An 18,452-nucleotide genomic window follows, 5' to 3' on the forward strand; every position below is an offset into this window, starting at 1 on the left:
GTCCTCAGTATTAACACTATTGTCCTAATTAGTGTGCTAAGAATGAATTGATGATTTGGTGATTAAGATCAGGGGCAGATATGAAATTTAAATTCTTATGGATACTGCCTGTGGAAATCACACTTTTTTCCAAGCAATGTATTCTTATTCATGACATCAAAATTGTTTTATTTAATTCTCCAAGTTTATTTCCTTATCTTTGTATTTCTTAGGTAATTGTGTGATTATTAAATTGACAAAAAATATATTGTATATTGACTACTATTTTCTTTGGAATGGCCAAATAATTTAACTCAAATGTCTTAATTGTACAATTAAAATAATCCAATACATGTCCAGCTATACTTTTCTCAATATATTAATTGCTTCAAAGATCAGACAACGTGCTGTTTAAAAAACAATCATTAGTTTGGTCCACAGAGGTAAGTTATCAAAAATTACTCAGGGTAATTTTGACATTGAATGCAGTATTGAAAAATAAAAATTTGCCTTATGTTTACTTCCAAAGCAAATTATGTAATTAGAAGGAACCCCCAAACTTGTAAAGTTATTTTGATTCGCCCAAAATAAGGTTGCCAACATTAAGAAAAGTTCACTTTAATTTTGAGATGTGTAGTTTTTGATGTTTTGCAACCATTTGGCTTTGAATCTCAGGATGATATAGAGAGCAGCTCTCCATTTTGGTCATCAAAAAAGGGAACTGCTCACAGGATTATCCCAAACCAATTAGATTAACAAAGCACTTAGATTCTTAAATAAAACTTCTGGTACCAGACAGGAAATGCCAGGTGGAAAGATTGCTCTGGCTTTCTGTCCCCACCGTATATGTATCTTTACTACAGGAACAATCCAGTCTATGCGCAGTGTTTGATATTTTCATGTATGCTCATGTCTTAGGAAAATATTCAGTACTAGTTACAAACCAGGCAATTGTACATCACTGGTAAAAGGCTTGGGATGTTCTCATGGCTTTGCCTGTTCTCAGCACAGCTGATAGTGTGTTAGTGTGTATGCATGTTCTATGGATACTTGCTTCCAAAATGCACAATTGTATATGAAAAGAGTTGCTATGATATCTCTTTTACCACCAGTGAAATGACTCACAACATTCCTTTCCCCACCCTTCACATATTTTACCAAGTTGACATTGTCTGGGAGTGTGAAAGGCTACAATCACACATATAAACTAGAAGTCAAAAAATGTTCCGTTGTGCACTGGCTGCCTGAGAAAAAGCTTTGGAGGAGTTGAGGAGGCAAGGGGAAGCTTTCCAATTACACAGATTTGCTCTTCATTTACTATATTTCTGTCATAATAACTGGTGGACCTAAAAAAGCCACGGTGTGAGTCGCCTGTAACTTCTGGATCCACCTTGATGATTTTTCCACTTTCCTTTGACTAGGGAAAAAGCTTTACAGCAGGCTATCCAGACACCTGCCACTGCATGTGTGGACTGACACCTCACAGTGGAATGGGCACCTGCAGCAGAGAGCAGAAGTCAGTCCTTTACAAAACAACTGTGACACAAGTAAAGGCCAGTGTACAGCACAGACGGCAGCCAAGAACACCACACCTGGAGGCTACATCTAATACTGGGAATGTTACTCCTTTACCATCACAGCTCCTCAACACCCTTCACCGGTGGGTCCTTGAGGAAGCAGGAAGTAGAGTGTGGGTCCAGGGCTGAGTGTACTATAGGGATGGAAACATCATCCATGTTTGGCATGACAACAACTTTCTGAAGTTCTGCCTCCAGTTTCTTCTCTATCCAGTCTTTCATGAACTAAAGTCACTTCAGTCTCTCCAAGTATTGGTCAAACTTTCAGTTCCACATATGGTGGTTTCTGGAAACCATACCATATTCAGCTAGTCATGGGTGGTGGACTGTTGACCTCCAAGGTTCCTCTACATTCTTGTACTTCTACAGTTAGCAGTAGGGGAGTATTGGAAACCTCTTCCATTTTCTTTTTAATGAGTTCTGTCTCCATTGCTTTCTGGAAATATTTTGACTTGGTGGTTTTGTCTATAAACCTCATACTCTTACTTTCTCGATAACCTCCAACATACCCTTCAGCCCCTGGAAGGATGTGCTTATCTCCCCCACTGGGATCTGGTGCATGGTCTTTACCAAAGGAGTCAGAGCTGGAGGACTCCTCATCACTGTCAGACAAGGCAGTATGCCCTGGGCCTGCAAACTTCTTTGCCAATTTCTCCTTCCTTCAGGGCTTCAACAAGAGGCTCTTTTTCTAATTTGGTCAAATTCATTTTAGTCTCAAGAGTCATCAGAAAGGACCCAATGTAGGACATTTCCCTTTAGATCCAGAGTCCTTGATGATCAACATATGGCTTGAAGGCCTGAAGATTTTTGGCACAGTCACTCCCATGTCGAGTTCTGTCAGAGTTCATTCATAAAGTAGGGGAGCTTTATTTTGCTGTTTCATTTAGATTTTCTTAAGACACCAGACCAACCAGTATTTCTCTCCCAAGAAGTTCCAAAATATTTTTCCAAGCAAGGCATTCACCCAGGTTTCCTGTCTTCCTCCTCAGACAGCAGAGCCCTTGGCAACTTTTTTCCCAGTTGTGGGGCTGCTCTTTTCACTCTGCACTGGGACTTTTTTGGAGCTTCAGGTTTCTTGGGGGACACACCAGGCCATGTATACACTGCAGTCCATAAGCATCTTCTGTCGTACATTGCCCGAAAATGCCTTCATCTTCAGGTAGGACATAACTTCCTCCACACTGCCTTGGCTGCTGCTGTGGTTCAGGTCCCTGGATGGGCTGCTGGGTCTGCTGTGAGTGGGCAAAACCCCTGCTTGTTTCCAGAGACACCTGGTGGCTTCTCGATTTCTGACTTCAGTTTAGATGTCAGAATAAATCAGGTAAACCATTCCTCCTTTTCTTGGTCAGTTATCCCAAGAGATACTGTATCTGGTCTCGCTGGCCAGAGATTTTTCCCTCTCGAGGATGGGGTAGCTTCTTAGAATTTTCACTTACCAGATTTCTCTCAGATGGTGGTTTCTTTTCAGAAGTTTCCTTGTCAGTCTGGGTCTTGCTTGATGACCTCTTTTATTCCAGATTTGTTTTTGAGTCAGATTTTTAGGTACATGATAAATCTTGCTATATGAGAGGTTGCATATTTTCTGGCTGATGTAGGTGACCTCTGGGTTTGTTTCTTTGTAGCTCACCCTCTTGGATATATTTTTATTGGATTTTGAAAGTCTTAAGTTCCCACACTCAAGTTGAACAAGGACTGAATATATCAAAGTCACATGGTTAGTTTCTAGATCATAATTGTAAATCTCACTCATCCATCCATCTAATATTTCAGGTTCTTTGATATCCAGAGATCTCGTGTTCTAATGCTGTAGATTTTTATGTAATCTGTGATATTTATGAACAATTGGTAATATAAAAAACCAAATTATGCAAATTGCAGTGATGACTCCAAAGCTAAATCTCAGAAAGAGTTCACTGACATAATGGTGATGGGAAAGGATGAGGTTCACAAAGACACAAAATAAAATGAAGCCCAAGGTCTTCACTGGTAATTCTGGGTGCTTGGCAGAGTCTACCACATCTTCACTGTCAAAAATCATGCCATTTTCTGCAAGTACCTGTGGCTCCAGAGGGAGATCTTGGTGTTTGTCAACTTGACTCTCTGTTTCCAAATCAAAGTCCTCACTATATAGCTCACAGAACTCTTCATATTCTTTGCTCACTAAGACAGACAAAGAACATTTCTAAAGAGCTAAAGAACTTGCCTTCAGACCTAAATCCTTTTGACTGCTAACCTGGGAACTTTTCAGTTCCACTGCTGCCACTTAAAGGTGGACTTTGGGTGGTCACTTCTGGGGATGTTGGAATCACTTCTGGAGCAATTTCCATACTCTTCTTCTTTGATGCTGTAGTTGTTATTGCTTTTCACGTGACCATTCAAGCCAGACAGATTGGAGAGTTCTGAAGCACTTGAAAATAAAGTTTTGGACCTATGGCTGCCAACTTCTTCCCCTATAGTTTTACTAAGGAGCTGAAAAGGCTAATGTATGACTTCTGAAAGACACCAATTAGTGTTCAATTTTAGCGTCCTTTTTGGGCATTTTCAGAGATGGACAAAGTAACAGGGGACTGGGACATGGAGAGTCCATCTGCCAGGACAGGCAAGACAAGGACAGGAGAGCCATGGCCACTAGTTAATATAGTGGTCTTCCTTGGCTTTGAGCCCTGTTAGGATGCTTTGTACATCCAGCCCATTCTCAAAGTACTCCCTGAACTCTTCCTTCTCTTCCTCTTCCTCTACTCCTGATGTTGACAATTGAATGGCAATGGTGTCCCTGGACACGTACCTCTGCACATGCCCTTTGGGGGCTGATGATTTTGGCATGTCAATGGTTTTTTGGCATGGCTACCATGCAGACATGTCATTGCCTACTTCACAAGGGCCAGGCTTCCAGATCTGCCGGTGCCTCACCCTTCTGTGCTCCATGGCCACCAGGCCTCCAGTTCTGGATCTGTATTGACTACTATTAAGTGCAAATCGCTATAAAAATATTACCTAAAAACAATTTCATAGTACAAAAATATTCCTACTATCTCCTCATAATAAACTAAGAAATGAATACTGAAAGGATTAATTTATTTGGCTGTTACACTACCTTTTTTTTCCATTATATATATTTTTTATTCTCTTGAAATATATTTGAATTCTCAGTTTGGATAGACAGTCAAGTCTACATACAATTTTCTGATGTATAGCAAAATGTACTAGCTTTAAACGTGTGCATCGTCAGCTTTCTCATATATCTATCTTTAAAATGGACCACTGGGTATTTTTTTAAACACATTTTTTCTTTACTTTTAAAAGATACATAGATCACACAAAATGTTACATTAAAAAATATAGGAGATTTCCATGTGCCCCACTCCTCACACACCCCCACTTTTCCCACATCAACAACTTTTTTCATTAGTGTGGGACATTCATTTTATTTGATGAATACATTTTGGAGCACTGCTACACAGCATGGATTATAGTTTACATTGTAGTTTACACTCTCCCCAGTTCATTCAGTGGGCTATGGCAGGATATATAATATCTTGCGTCTGTCCATGCAATATCATTCAGAACAAATCCAAGTCCCAAAAATGCCCCCATAGTACAACTCTTTCCCCCTCTTCACCTTCAGCAACTCATGTGGTCACTGTCTCCACATCAATGATATAATTTCTTCCATTACTAGAGTCACAATAATTCTATAGTAGAATACCAGTAAGTCCACTCTAGTCCATATTTTAGTCCCCAATCCTGAGGACTCTGGGATGGTGATACCCATTCCACCTCTTAATTGAGAGGGACTTTAGATCCCATGTGGCTGATAGACTCTCCTGCTTGTTTTGTAGACTCTCTAGGTTCTTTGGTGTGGTGATTGTCCACCTCATCTCTTTGTTATCTCACCTGGGTAAGTCCAACAAACTGGAGAGTAGGAGTTGCATCTCTGCTGAGGCTCAGGGCCCAGCTGGGACTTGGACAGCCCAGAGATTCAAGTGTCCTGGGCATACACCAGTCCCAGCAGCAACCACGGGTTCAGTAGAAGGGATGGAAGAGTTATGTGTAGAGAAGTCACATCTGAGTCCAACTCTGTCACATTCAAGAGCACAAATTCCAAAGTAGTGTCTACTGGCAAGGCACCAAACTCTATTACTTTTAAGTAGTACAGATCTGGGTTTAGAAATAGGATTCTCAAGAAGGTTTCTCAGTTTTTTTTTTTTTTTGAGAAATAACTGTTATTTGGTGGTATTTATTAGTTTTAATTTAAAAAATACCTGATAGACTGTGTGAAATTAGATAAATATCACGACAATAAAAAGTTAAAGAAGAAAGTTATTTTCGCAAGATTACAGGAAATAATTTATTTTGTGCTAACTATTAACCAGAGAGCTAACATTAATCAGGCAGCTTTTTTTTACCAAAGCAAATTAATATCTTAAGAAGATAGTTTTTCCTAAACACACACACACACACACACACACAAATGCTAGATATTCTCTTCAAAATTTAATATATTTAAGTTTAGGTATGTTATGTTTATGATTATTTGATGATAGTTGTGAAAAGTTCTACCTGATACACGAATTAAATTACTCAACTTAGGTCTTGTTGATTTTGAATATAAATCAATTACTATTAAATATTCTATTGATGTGCAATCTGCATATCTGTCATGAAAATAGAATCATGGAGTCAAAGCTTTATAATACATAAAATAAACTACAGATACATATATGGCAATAAAGAAACAAAAAGAAGTATAAAGTGGCCTGGTGATGTTATTTACAACTTATGTGAACATTTATAATGAATTTGAAACATGAGCATTTCCTCTTTCTGTAATAAATATGGAACATTTAAAAATTTCTATTTCTTCTCAGAGATTTTGTAAATTTTTCTATTCATAATATTTGTTCCATTGAAAATTTTGAATTTCTTTTCAAAACTACTTTTTCAGAGTACATTATTATTATATATCAATATATGGAAAATCTGTAGTTTCCTCTTTCATTTCGTTATTAGTCACCCTTCTTTATTATTTTTTCACTGATCTTCATTAATTGTTATACAACTTATTAGTCTTTCCAATGATTAAATTTAGGCTTATGTATTTGTATCTGTACTGCATAAAGAAGAAGGAAAAGAGGATTCTTTGAAGATGGCAGGTAAGAACATACTAGAAATCAGTCCCTCAATGAAAACAGCTATTGAACTGAGAGAAACTGTTGGAATCAAGTATTTTGAAATTTAGGAGTCTACTGAGACACTGTGTAGCAACACAGTTAGAGCTCGAGGAAAAGGATGGTAAAATACAGTAATTATCAGTAAATTTCACCCTCCATGCAGTGACTACCAATTCCATCTCCCAACCCCAGGGCAAGCAGCAGTGAGTTCTTAGCACAGGTTTCTGTTTTAGCTGGCTTTTGACAGTGTAGGTGGTAAGGACCCAGTTCACCAAAATCTGTTGGGATGTGGTCTGATCACTCATCACTGTTTTTGTTCAGGTAATTCTGATCATCAGAGGGCCAGGGTTAAGGTTGGCCATTTTTCCAACCTCTTCAGGAAAAAGTGGCAGGGAGTCTTCAAGAGACAGTACCTGTTTGTTTCATCTTTTCTTTCTATTCCCTTTTTTGGAGGAAAAATAATTTAGAAAATTCAGAAACTGAAAGCTCAAGACCTCAACAAGAACAAGAAGAACAACAACAATGAAAACCTAGCAATCTCAGAGGACTGAGAAACTAGATTTCCAGAGTTATACTAATGTAATACTCAGAATGTCTAGTTCTTAACAAAAAATTATCAAATATGTATAACCCATTCAAAGGAAAAAAGAATTTGCCAGAATCTATCAGAGAGGAAGTTTATTCATTGGAAGAATAAGCCAAACACTTAAAATTCAGTGTAATAAATATATTCCATGAGCTAAATGAATTCATAAAATAGGTGAAAAAAGATAACATGTAAGATGTTAGAGAAAAATCTGAATTATATGATAAAAAATATATCAAAATTCAAAGATGCTTTCTAAAGCTGTGTTTAGAGAAAATTTATATTATTAAATGTATATATTAGAATAGACAAAAGCTAAAATCAAATATGTTGTTCTGTCCAGTGAAACTTTCTGCAGGAATGGAAAGAGTTGTCTTGTCCAAAAAAGTAGCCACTGGCCACATGAAACTGTTAAGCACTTAAAATAAGGTTAAGGCAAGTGAGGAACTGATTATTTTAATTGTTTAACTTAAATTTATAAACCCACTTGTGGCTGGTGGCTATTGCATGACCCACGCAGATGTAATTAATCTTATCTAGCCTATTATAAAAGGATGAATTACATCCATTTAATTTTCATGAACACATTTTTGAGGGATTATTTAAATACAATTAAAATTTACACTTTTGGTATATATAATTTATGAGCTTTGGGGAAAAAAATCAAGATTAAAATGTTTCCATCACCCTATAACTTCTCTCATAACAATTTGTAGTCAGTCTTTTCACTCTCAACCCTTGGAATTGCTGATCAAATTTCAGTCCCTATAGTTCAGTTTTTTCCAGAAATATGTAAATGGAATCAAACAACCAGTGATCTTTTGTATCATTCGTCTTTTACTGGTCATAATGCTTTTAAATTTATTCATGTTTTGTATATATATATATGATTATTCTATTTTACTGTTGAATAGTATTCCATTATATGTCTATTGCACAATTTATTTATCTAATGACAAATGGAAGGATTGGTGTTATTTACAGTTGTGGACATTATCAGAAAAATTTAACAAATTAAACTCAGTGTACTTATAAAATTGAATAGCTTTCATCAAAACCCTTTGAAGTTTCACTTTAAAATTGTTTATAATAATGTTTAAAAGAGATTGTTTTGCTTATTGGAAGGAAAATAATATTTCTTGTGGTACAAACCAACTGGGGAAATTCCAGAGTTGACTTCGACAATGAAACTGCTAATGTTACTGTTACATAATTCATTGATTTCTCTTAATCATTTATGGAACCCCACTGGCATTCTCTCACCTCAGATTTTATTTAATGTGGATTTCAGTGGTGTATGTTATTGCAAATAATTAGTACTTTTGAGTGGTGCTTTTTTTCTTCTTTCTATTTTAATAGATTCCCTTGTGTGTGTAGTAAATGCATAATGATAAAATTGTAGCATTTTGCCAGTGTACAATCGGCATAGTCATATTTTTTTACTTGGAGAACTTGCTTAACTTACATCAGATGATTTTTTTCCCTTCTATTTCTTTTTTACATTATAATTTTATTTTAAGGATTCCTATCTTTATTTAGGTTTTGAATGATAGCTATCACAGTTATAATACATTTCCTGGAGGTTATTAAGAACAGTATTTCACAAAATGCAACATATCTGGCATGAAAGATGACTGGCCTTTAACATTTTTGATACCTGGTTCCAAGCCTCATAGTAAATAAGGACTTTGTGTGAAGTGGAAAATCTATATAGAAACACCATATGTACACACTGCCTCTTCCCATAAAAATCATTGTACATAATGCCCCTATTGTAAAAATCAGAAATGGTCTTAAAAGTGCATAAAATTATCAATTGTGTTAGTATACATCTTTCCCAATCACAAACGGGAAGAGTAGATGCAAAAATGCCAAGAGGTAAGTCACCTATAATTTTAACCTTGCTTCAAAGTCAGATTTAAGGCAGATGACCAGGAAGTCAAATACAGAGAGTATAATTTGACAACTGACTTTTCAAGTTTAAAAGATCTTTTTAAAGAAGAGTAATTTTGAGGTAATGTATGTAATAATTATTACCATGTATTTTATTCATACATTGCTGCATTTGTTTCATTTTCTTTGACCTTTTTTTATGAACTAGGTACTATGCTACTATGCTGTGACCTGATGTGGACAAAAGAATATGCGAATTTTCACTAAAATTTCAGATAACTTCACTGAAGAACAGACTGTTAGACACACGGGGAAGCAAAATTATTTGCCTAATTCCTAGAAAAATCATTTTCAAATCAGGAATAGAGCAAAAATGGAAGCTTTGGAATGACAGGAGTGGAAATATATATTTGTACAAAGCCTATGATCAATGAAATGATGCCTGCGAGCCTTCAGTAATCTTTAAAAACAACTATTCACTAGTATCTACTTTGAAAAATTGCATGAAATATACAAACTCTTACTGTACTTTTTTTCATTTAGGAAATAATACAATAAAGACAGCAATATTAGCAAGGGAAAATGTAAAATAATAAAAATAAAGGGAACGTTTGATTTTTCAGAAATTATCTTTAGTCTACCATTTCATTTATAAGTCCACAGGTAACGTATACAAGGATTAAGCCTGCAATTTCCAATTTATAGGAAGATAGGAAAAATGGGGTTAACAGAGTTCTTATATATAGAATGGATAAAAATTAGTATTATTCTTAAATATGTAGTAGTTTTTAAAAATCTGGAAGAAGTGAAAAGTGCCAAAATTAAGTAGACATATAAAGAAATAAATTTCAAAAAAGTTAGCTGAAAATAAGATTAAATATATTTTATTAAAATATTTTACTTATGTCTTTCCATCACAGTTTGCTTTAAATTATTTATCTTATATTCTGGAAAACGACTATTTGCAAATTGCCAATCCAGAAAATTGGTAATAATCATGGTATACTCTAAATGAAGGGACTGTTTCAAAACTTATGAAATTAGAATCTTTATCTAACTAATGAATATCAATAGTGTCTTTGCCATTAACCAACACAAGAGTTCTAATACAACTCTAAACTTACATTTTGAAAAATCACTCTGAAATCATTCTAAAATGACAAGTCAATTTTCCCAGCTATAGTAAAAGTATTGTAATGTGGCAATGCATATAACCTGAATCTAATAGAAAAGAGAAAAAGTAAAATACAATTATTTTCTTTTTCTTTTATTTGGTTTGATTTTAACTGTGGTTGATATTCTTGTCTATTTAGATTAGGAATATCCTATACTTTTTACATTGTAATAAGATTTAAAGATACTTATTAAATAAGTAAATAAATGAATAACAGCATATTTTTACATGTATAATATCATACATAATTTAATCATTTCTATGAAAGACTAAGATGTTTTTATTGTGTGTGAATTAGAACAAATTAACAAAATTTATGAAAACATAGATATAGAGGAGTGGAATGCAATGAAATATATAAAGAGGAAGATGTCAAGATAGATAAATAAGGAAATTCCATTTAGATCAATTTTGAACAAAGTATCAAAAATGAAACACTAATTGTTTATTGGTAAAAAAGTAAAATTTATGCAAATCTTTCTTTAAACATAAGTGGAAAATGCATTTTAAATAATTAATATGCTTCTATTTAAAATATACATACACAGTAATGTACATTATGAAAAGATTGACTAAAATGTATACTGGCAAAAGAAATTCAGGTTCCATAAGGAAAATAATTGTGAGGAATACTTTAAAGAAAATTAGGGATTTCCAAGGAATTTTTGAATTGACCAGGATTTGTATTTATGTCACCTGCTGTTTCAAACTGGAGAAACATATAAAAATTGATATGTTTGGGAATATCTATCTTTCTCTGCTTTAGGTAATTACATGTTAAAATGTGAGAAAGCTTGTGTGTTTGTGTATGTAGACATTGACAATTTTGTTCTTCTTTTTCTATATAGATTTGACAGGGGCCACAAAAGAGAAATGACGAACCGATCAAAGGATATACAGTTCATTCTGGTAGGACTGACAGATGATCCACAATTGCAAATTGTGATCTTCCTGTTTCTCTTTCTCAACTACACCTTGAGCCTGATGGGGAATTTAATCATTATTCTTCTCACCCTGTTGGATCCCCGTCTCAAAACCCCAATGTATTTCTTTCTCCGAAATTTCTCCTTTTTGGAAATCATGTTCACAACAGTGTGCATTCCCAGATTCCTGAATACCATTGTTACTAGAGACAAAACTATTTCTTATAATAATTGTGCAGCTCAATTATTTTTTATTCTTTTACTGGGAGTTACAGAATTTTACCTTCTAGCTGCCATGTCCTACGACCGCTATGTTGCCATCTGCAAACCACTGCATTACCCAATCATAATGAACAGCAGAGTGTGCTACCAACTGGTCCTCAGCTCTTGGGTAACTGGATTCCTAATCATCTTTCCGCCATTAGTCATGGGACTCAAACTGGATTTCTGTGCTTCCAAAGTCATTGATCACTTTATGTGTGAAACTTCTCCTATCCTTCAGATCTCATGCACAGATACACATGTCCTAGAATTAATGTCTTTTATCTTAGCTGTGGTGACACTTGCAGTCACATTGGTGTTAGTTATTCTTTCTTACACTTACATCATCAAAACGATTCTGAAATTCCCCTCTGCACAGCAAAGGACCAAAGCTTTTTCCACTTGTTCTTCTCACATGATTGTTGTATCCTTGACTTATGGCAGCTGTATCTTCATGTATATTAAACCATCTGCAAAAGAAAGAGTGACCTTATCCAAAGGTGTATCTTTGCTCTATACTTCAGTTGCTCCTTTACTAAATCCCTTCATTTACACTCTAAGGAACCAGCAAGTCAAAGAAGTCTTCAGGAATGTGTTACAAAGGATTTTGTATTTTTCAAAAAACTGATTTAAAAATATAATGCAAAGAACCTTACAGTAAAACCAAAAAAAAAAAACACCTAAATTTGTTCTGATTATGTTTATTTAGCTCATCGGTTATGTTATCTTTTAAAGAATTTTTTAGCTTAGTTCTCACCTTTTATTCTACTCTTCCTTGTTAAAATAAATTTCTCCCTGTTGTGTTAAACTTAGTTGCTTAATTTTTTTAATCCACTTTAAATTCATATTTTGAATGCACATTAGTGTATGACTTAGGGGGAAAAAAGGTTCCTGTAAATGTACCATGGTTCATGTGATTTTTTTAATGAAGTTGACATTTATTTACTAAATATCTAGCTTGCTCCAAACATTATGAGCAATTCAATCCTTCTTTTTAACAATTTGGTTTTGCCTAAAGAAGGCAAACACATAAAGCATAGGCTGCAATAAAATGTGTGACTAGGGCTGAAACAAAGACCTACAAAATATTATGTGATAGATAGGAAGAGCTTCTAAGAAATTTTGGAGCTCTAAAAGGCTTTCCAGGATAAAGTAATAATTATGATGAGACCAACAATATACATATGAAAAGAAAGTCGACTTAGAAATGTAAGTTAACAACATAGAGGTGTTTGACAGAGAAATATATTTAGAGAGGTCATATGTCTGATGGTTATACAACCAGGTTTGAGTCATGCAGCCTAGAGTTACCTAGAGTTAGTAAAGGCTTAATTGCATACATATTGTGGGATACTGTGCAGGTTACTCAGATTTTATGCCTTGGTTTCTCCTTATGTAAAGCAATCCCTACCTAACAGTCAATTGATTTAATACTATTAGAACTTTTTATCACTCAGTAAGAAATAGACCTTATTTTGTGAAATTCAAGAATGTGATGCAACTAATGTTTGATGTGTTTAGTGGATTGCACTTGGTAACCCAATTTAGACATGTTTTTGGTTAGGATTCACATTTCTCTGTTCTGGTAAAGGTAGGGGAGACAGTAAGTCAGGGGTGGTTGAAACATGAAGGGATTGTGTACCAGAAAGTATTTGGACTTAAGCATGTTATCCATGTATATAAGAATCACTTAGGTAGCTTTAAAATGTATTTCTAGTCAGTAGTACTTCTGAGTCAATAATTCTGGGTAAAAGGCAATGAATCCAAAGTTTAATATGCAGCTCAGTTTATTTTGAAGTGGTGGCCATTACCTGATATTCCCATCAAAGAGAAGTCATTGAAAGCGTGTTTAAGATGGAAACTTTTAATGTTCAATTTGAATAGTTAGGAGATTTCTCCTGTAATTATATTGAATATGGGTTGCCTTGCAATCAGGAAAACAATTAAGGGGCTATTAACTTTAAACTTCTGAGAAATTTTGAAGCTTAGTATATGCAGCAATTTGATATAGTTATGAGTTTCAAAAATAGATATTGGATTATATTTATAATCTGGTCTATTACTGGGCATGATTGAGTTATGATTAGGACTCTGATTAGGCCACATCACTAGGGTGTTGAATCCCCATCTCTTGGTGGGTGGGGACCCACAGATAAAAGGCATGGCAAAGACAAAGTTGGAGCTTTTGATGCAAGGGTTTTTGATGTTGGAGTTTGATGCTGAAGTCTTAAGCTGGAGTCCAAGAAGTAAATTCACAGAGGAAAAAGAAACCAGCCCCAGGAAGAGAGAAATCCTGAGCCCAGGAAGACGCAAGCTCTTGAAGGAAGGAACCTTGAACCCAGAGAGAAGCAAGACCTTGAAAGGGAGGAGCCCAGGAAGCCTGAACCCTCACAGCCTTCGGCAGCAGTCTTGCTCCAATACATGAAAACAGACTTTGGTGAGGGAAGTGGCTTATGCCTTATGGCCTGGTCTCTGTAAGCTCCTACTCTAAACAAATATCCTTTGTAAAAACCAACCTATTTTTGGTATTCTGCATCAGCACCCCTTTGATTGACTAATATGTATCTAAATGTAAACATAGGTATAGAATTAGGTAATAGAGTCAGATATTTAGAAGAAAGAAATGAGAGATTTTATTAAACTTTTAAAAAGTGGCGATAATGGAGTCAGAGGATTTGAGATTACCTCTTCTAGATGGCTCATTCTCTATTACAACCTCCATAAAGTATGCATTAAATGACTTTAAAAAAGTGTTTTCAAATCACCATAAGGAATTCCCTGTGATATAGGAATCACAGAGATGCATAGTTATCCAAAGTGGAAGAGATTTATTAATCAAGTAAGGAATCAGGATGTACCAAGAAACAGGATATTTGGTTGACATGATTTTAACCTGCTACCTTCCTTGTTTATTAGACTTTAGAGTCTGATTTCAACTCAAATTGTCATTTTTATTACATGCTCGTAAGTCATCCATTTATCATTTGGGAAATAAATGTTACAATACTATGTTCTTTCTTCCATCTCCCATTCCTCTTCTCATCACAAAATATATATGTCATTGCCAGAAGTAATGTGTGTGTGTGTCTCATTCCCAGTTTACCTGGAATCAAGTAAGATCTCAAAATCAAAAAAGGAATAAGGTATTTTATTTTTATCTGAGATTTGGAAATAGTGTCATAGATTATAAAATGAAATAAATTATGAAGTTCTACATCAATGCTCTTGAATATGTGATTAACTATTATAATATAATGTAATAATCAGAACTACCTGCCCCTTTTTTCCTAGATATTTTATATTTAAAGTTACCTACGCATGACTGATACCCTCAGTCTAGAAAGCATCCAATGTGTCCTGATGTTCTCATTTCTCAGGTCCTTCTATCATCTTCTTTCCACATAACACTAAATGGAGTCTTCCTAAATGAAGTTAAGTTGGAGAATTATTTTCTCATGTCATCTGAAAGGCCACTTTTAATGTATATTTCAATCGAACCTCTCATGAGCATTTTCCATGTGGAAATTAGAAGTGCCTGAGAAATGAAAAAGGTGAGTTGAACAAGGAGAGAAAAAGAGAAAGAGATTTGACAGGCACAGAGAGAGAAAAAGTTTTAGGCTAGAGAAGATTTATTTATTTTTCAGTATATACCAGAAACATTCTTATTTTTATATCTATATTTCTTCTTCATTCTTTATTAAAAAAGAAAACTCTTTGTTTTGTTAATGTTTGAATTAAGTCTTAATATGTGAAAGTATAGCATCATTTGATTTGTAGTATGACAATGCTAATTCATGAACTCATTTTATCCCTGAGGAAACTCAGACTAAATCCTAGGTAAAGTTCCTCGGACCAAGTACACAGTCAAGGATTTAAGACTTCCATTGCCAGGACAACCAACATATCTTCATTTTTTATCACCATCTTCATCTTTGTTACTGACATTATCACATTTCTAAGACAAAGTCTTAAATAAAATTGATTTAAATTTACTGTTGCCCTAAGAGACGTTTTTACCATTTCTATTTATTTTCAAACTTAAAGTATTATTTTAAAAAGACAGAAAAATATTCTTCTTTTTTATTCAATGTAATATTAAGTCCTAATTTGTGTTAGATTTATTTTCTCCGTACATTTTACGCTGCATTGATAGCAAATAATACTTATTATTCTGTTTTAATCACAGGATCCAATTTATACCTTTAAAACTAAAGAAAGGATTTAAAATTCACTGAAAATCTTGCTGATGTTTCCAAGTGTAAGTTTTTTATAACTCGTTCTCAGTTTCGTGAATCAAGGATCATTGTAAAATATCGTAAGTGTGGAGGATGAGGGAATTAACAGCAGTTATGTAGCTCTCTCTATCTTTGCTGATGCCTGAGGTAGTTTTGACTTAGACCAGACTTCCTTGTAAATATCAAGATGGAACTTAATAGAAGATAACCAAGAACCAAAGCACTCTAAACATCTTTGAGCTTGAAAATGCTTTTAGCAGGGAAAACCTGGTCTGTTTAGATCAGAGTCTTTACCTAAATTCTATTACAATTTTGGACCTAATAATTCCTTTTTTGATGGGAGCTGAATATACAGCAAATAGTGCTGGGAAAAAATGGCTAACTATATACAATATTATCATCCATGATCCATACACCATACAATATATAAAAATTAACTCAAAATGAATCATTGATATAAATATAAAATCATACAAATTGCAGAAGAAAACACAGAGAAACTCTTTGTGACCTTCGGGTTAGGCAAAACATGATCCATAAAAGAAAACTGATAAGTGGAAATGTATCAAAATTATGACTTCTGCTTTTCAAAAGACATTTATAAATGAATGAAACAAGAATAAGAATTTGGGAAACTGTTTACAAATTATATAACTGGAAAAAGGACAGGTCTGTAAAACACAAAAATGCTTAAAATATATATATAAAACAAATTAGCCACTTAAAAAATTGGCAAAATTTAAACAATTTATCAGAAAAAATACACACATGGGAATAAGCATAAAAAGATGATCAAGTCATTAGTCATTAGGGAAATGAAATTAAAATCACAGTGGGATACAACTATAAACCACGTAAAATGATTAAAAAGAAACATATTAGAAGACCAAATTTTGGCAAAGATGAGGAGAACAATCTGAAAATCATATACAGTGCAAGCAAGAATGTTAAACTGTAAAATCACACTGGAAAACAGTTTTGTGATTTCTTAACATTTTAAAATTACATGCACCATATAAACCAAGCAAGGTACTTTTACATGTTTACCCAAGAGAAAGGACAGCATATGACCACAGCAATAATTGAAGTCAAATGTTGATAACAGCTTTACTTTTAATAGACAAAAAGCTGGACCCAATCTTAATGCCCATCAATAGGTTAAGGATAAAGTAGCTATGGTAGGTTGATTCAATGGAGTGCTATTAAGCAATAAAAAGAAATGATCTATTTATAAGATATTAACATGAGAGACTATCAAAATAATTGGCCAAGTGAACAAAGTTCGTGGAAAATAATACTATATTTTTCCATTCATATGATATCCTAGAAATCGCTAACTAATCTTTAAAACAGAAATCAGATGAGTGGATTCTGAAGGAGGATGGCAGAAGGGGACTTAAAAGGAGATTACAAAGTTACAATGGGCACCTTTTGGAGGTGATAGTTATGTTGATTATATTGGACTGTGGGGATGGTTTTAGTTTTATGTAATTATTAGGAAATGTGAACTATTCTATGTATTTATCAAAATTTATCATATTCATACTATACATATATGCAGTTCCTAGTATGCCTTACCTCAAATAAGCTTGAAAAATATATTGGCACAAAATGAGTTGTCTTGGTGAATAAGTACCTTGTATAATAAATGGGTTAACTGAAACAACTGTTTTTTTTTAATTTACTTATAAAATAAATTCACATGGTGTCAATGTAGAAATCATGATTTCTACATTTCCCAAACCTAAGTTTTGATTGCTCTGAGTTCCTTTTCCATCTAAGATAATTATATTAAATGATTTTAACCCAAGAAAAGAGCGCAGTCTTTTCTCCTTCGTCGGCACTAGTATGGATTTGCATATTCAATACTTCAGCAAGCATCCATCAGGAAAGACACATATTTTGAGTAGGTTATCCAGTCATTAACTTTGCACCAGGGAGGTGGTAGCACTGTATCTCCTCCCTTCCCATTCGTTTGTTCATGAGAATAATGTCAATATCTCCACCTTTTTGTAAGCTACATGTAAATGCCTGTGGCCCCTGTTCTTGGTAACTATCTTTAAATTCTTCCATATTATGTACTGACTTTGGGATTTTAGAGCAATTTTTCAGCAACAGAAAATTTTGCTTAGCCTCCAAATCCATAAGCTATTTTTATTTATTACTAAAATAATGATCCCAATTTTCATTGAATATTTTTGAGACTATTCTGACTCTTACAAAATATTTTTTCCAGCATTCTATGCCAATCTTTCTCTTTACCTTTTCTTCTGATAGCTTCATCTCTAAGCATGTCAAGACCTGAAAAAAAACAGGGTTATTGTTTGTATCCTGGAAATTGTAACCCTAAACGAATCATTGTAATTATGAATAAGTGTCATGCTTTTCAAATTGGTTTTATACCTCTGTAGATCATAAGGAAGTTTACCCAAGTTTCTAAAATCTCAGGGCAAATACAAAACTTTCCTAGGCCAAGTTCACTTGGACTTAACAGAATAATCTATTGGACTGGAAAGGACCTCTAAGATTTTAGTAATTGGAGCTTAAATTACTCATTGTTAACAGGTTTGATTGCTTTATTTTAGGTATAAAGATGTAAAAGAAAGTTTGTAACAGAAATTGTACTCTGTTACAACTCTATAAACTCTTCAAG

The 18,452-nt window shown here is 34.2% G+C and overlaps 1 protein-coding gene and 1 pseudogene across 1 annotated transcript; one reads left to right on the top strand and one right to left on the bottom strand.

The window, feature by feature from the left end:
* Positions 1 to 1,613: 1,613 nt before the first annotated feature.
* Positions 1,614 to 4,379, bottom strand: LOC101433049 (testis-expressed protein 2 pseudogene; annotated as a pseudogene).
* Positions 4,380 to 11,253: 6,874 nt separating this feature from the next.
* Positions 11,254 to 12,192, top strand: LOC101433481 (olfactory receptor 6C6). Its single transcript, XM_004481677.3, has one exon. It carries the CDS (start codon positions 11,254 to 11,256, stop codon positions 12,190 to 12,192), a length of 939 nt encoding a protein of 312 aa, XP_004481734.2.
* The last annotated feature ends 6,260 nt before the right edge of the window (positions 12,193 to 18,452 follow it).

This window comes from Dasypus novemcinctus, chromosome 12 (assembly GCF_030445035.2).
Source record: "Dasypus novemcinctus isolate mDasNov1 chromosome 12, mDasNov1.1.hap2, whole genome shotgun sequence".
Lineage (NCBI taxonomy): Eukaryota > Metazoa > Chordata > Mammalia > Cingulata > Dasypodidae > Dasypus > Dasypus novemcinctus.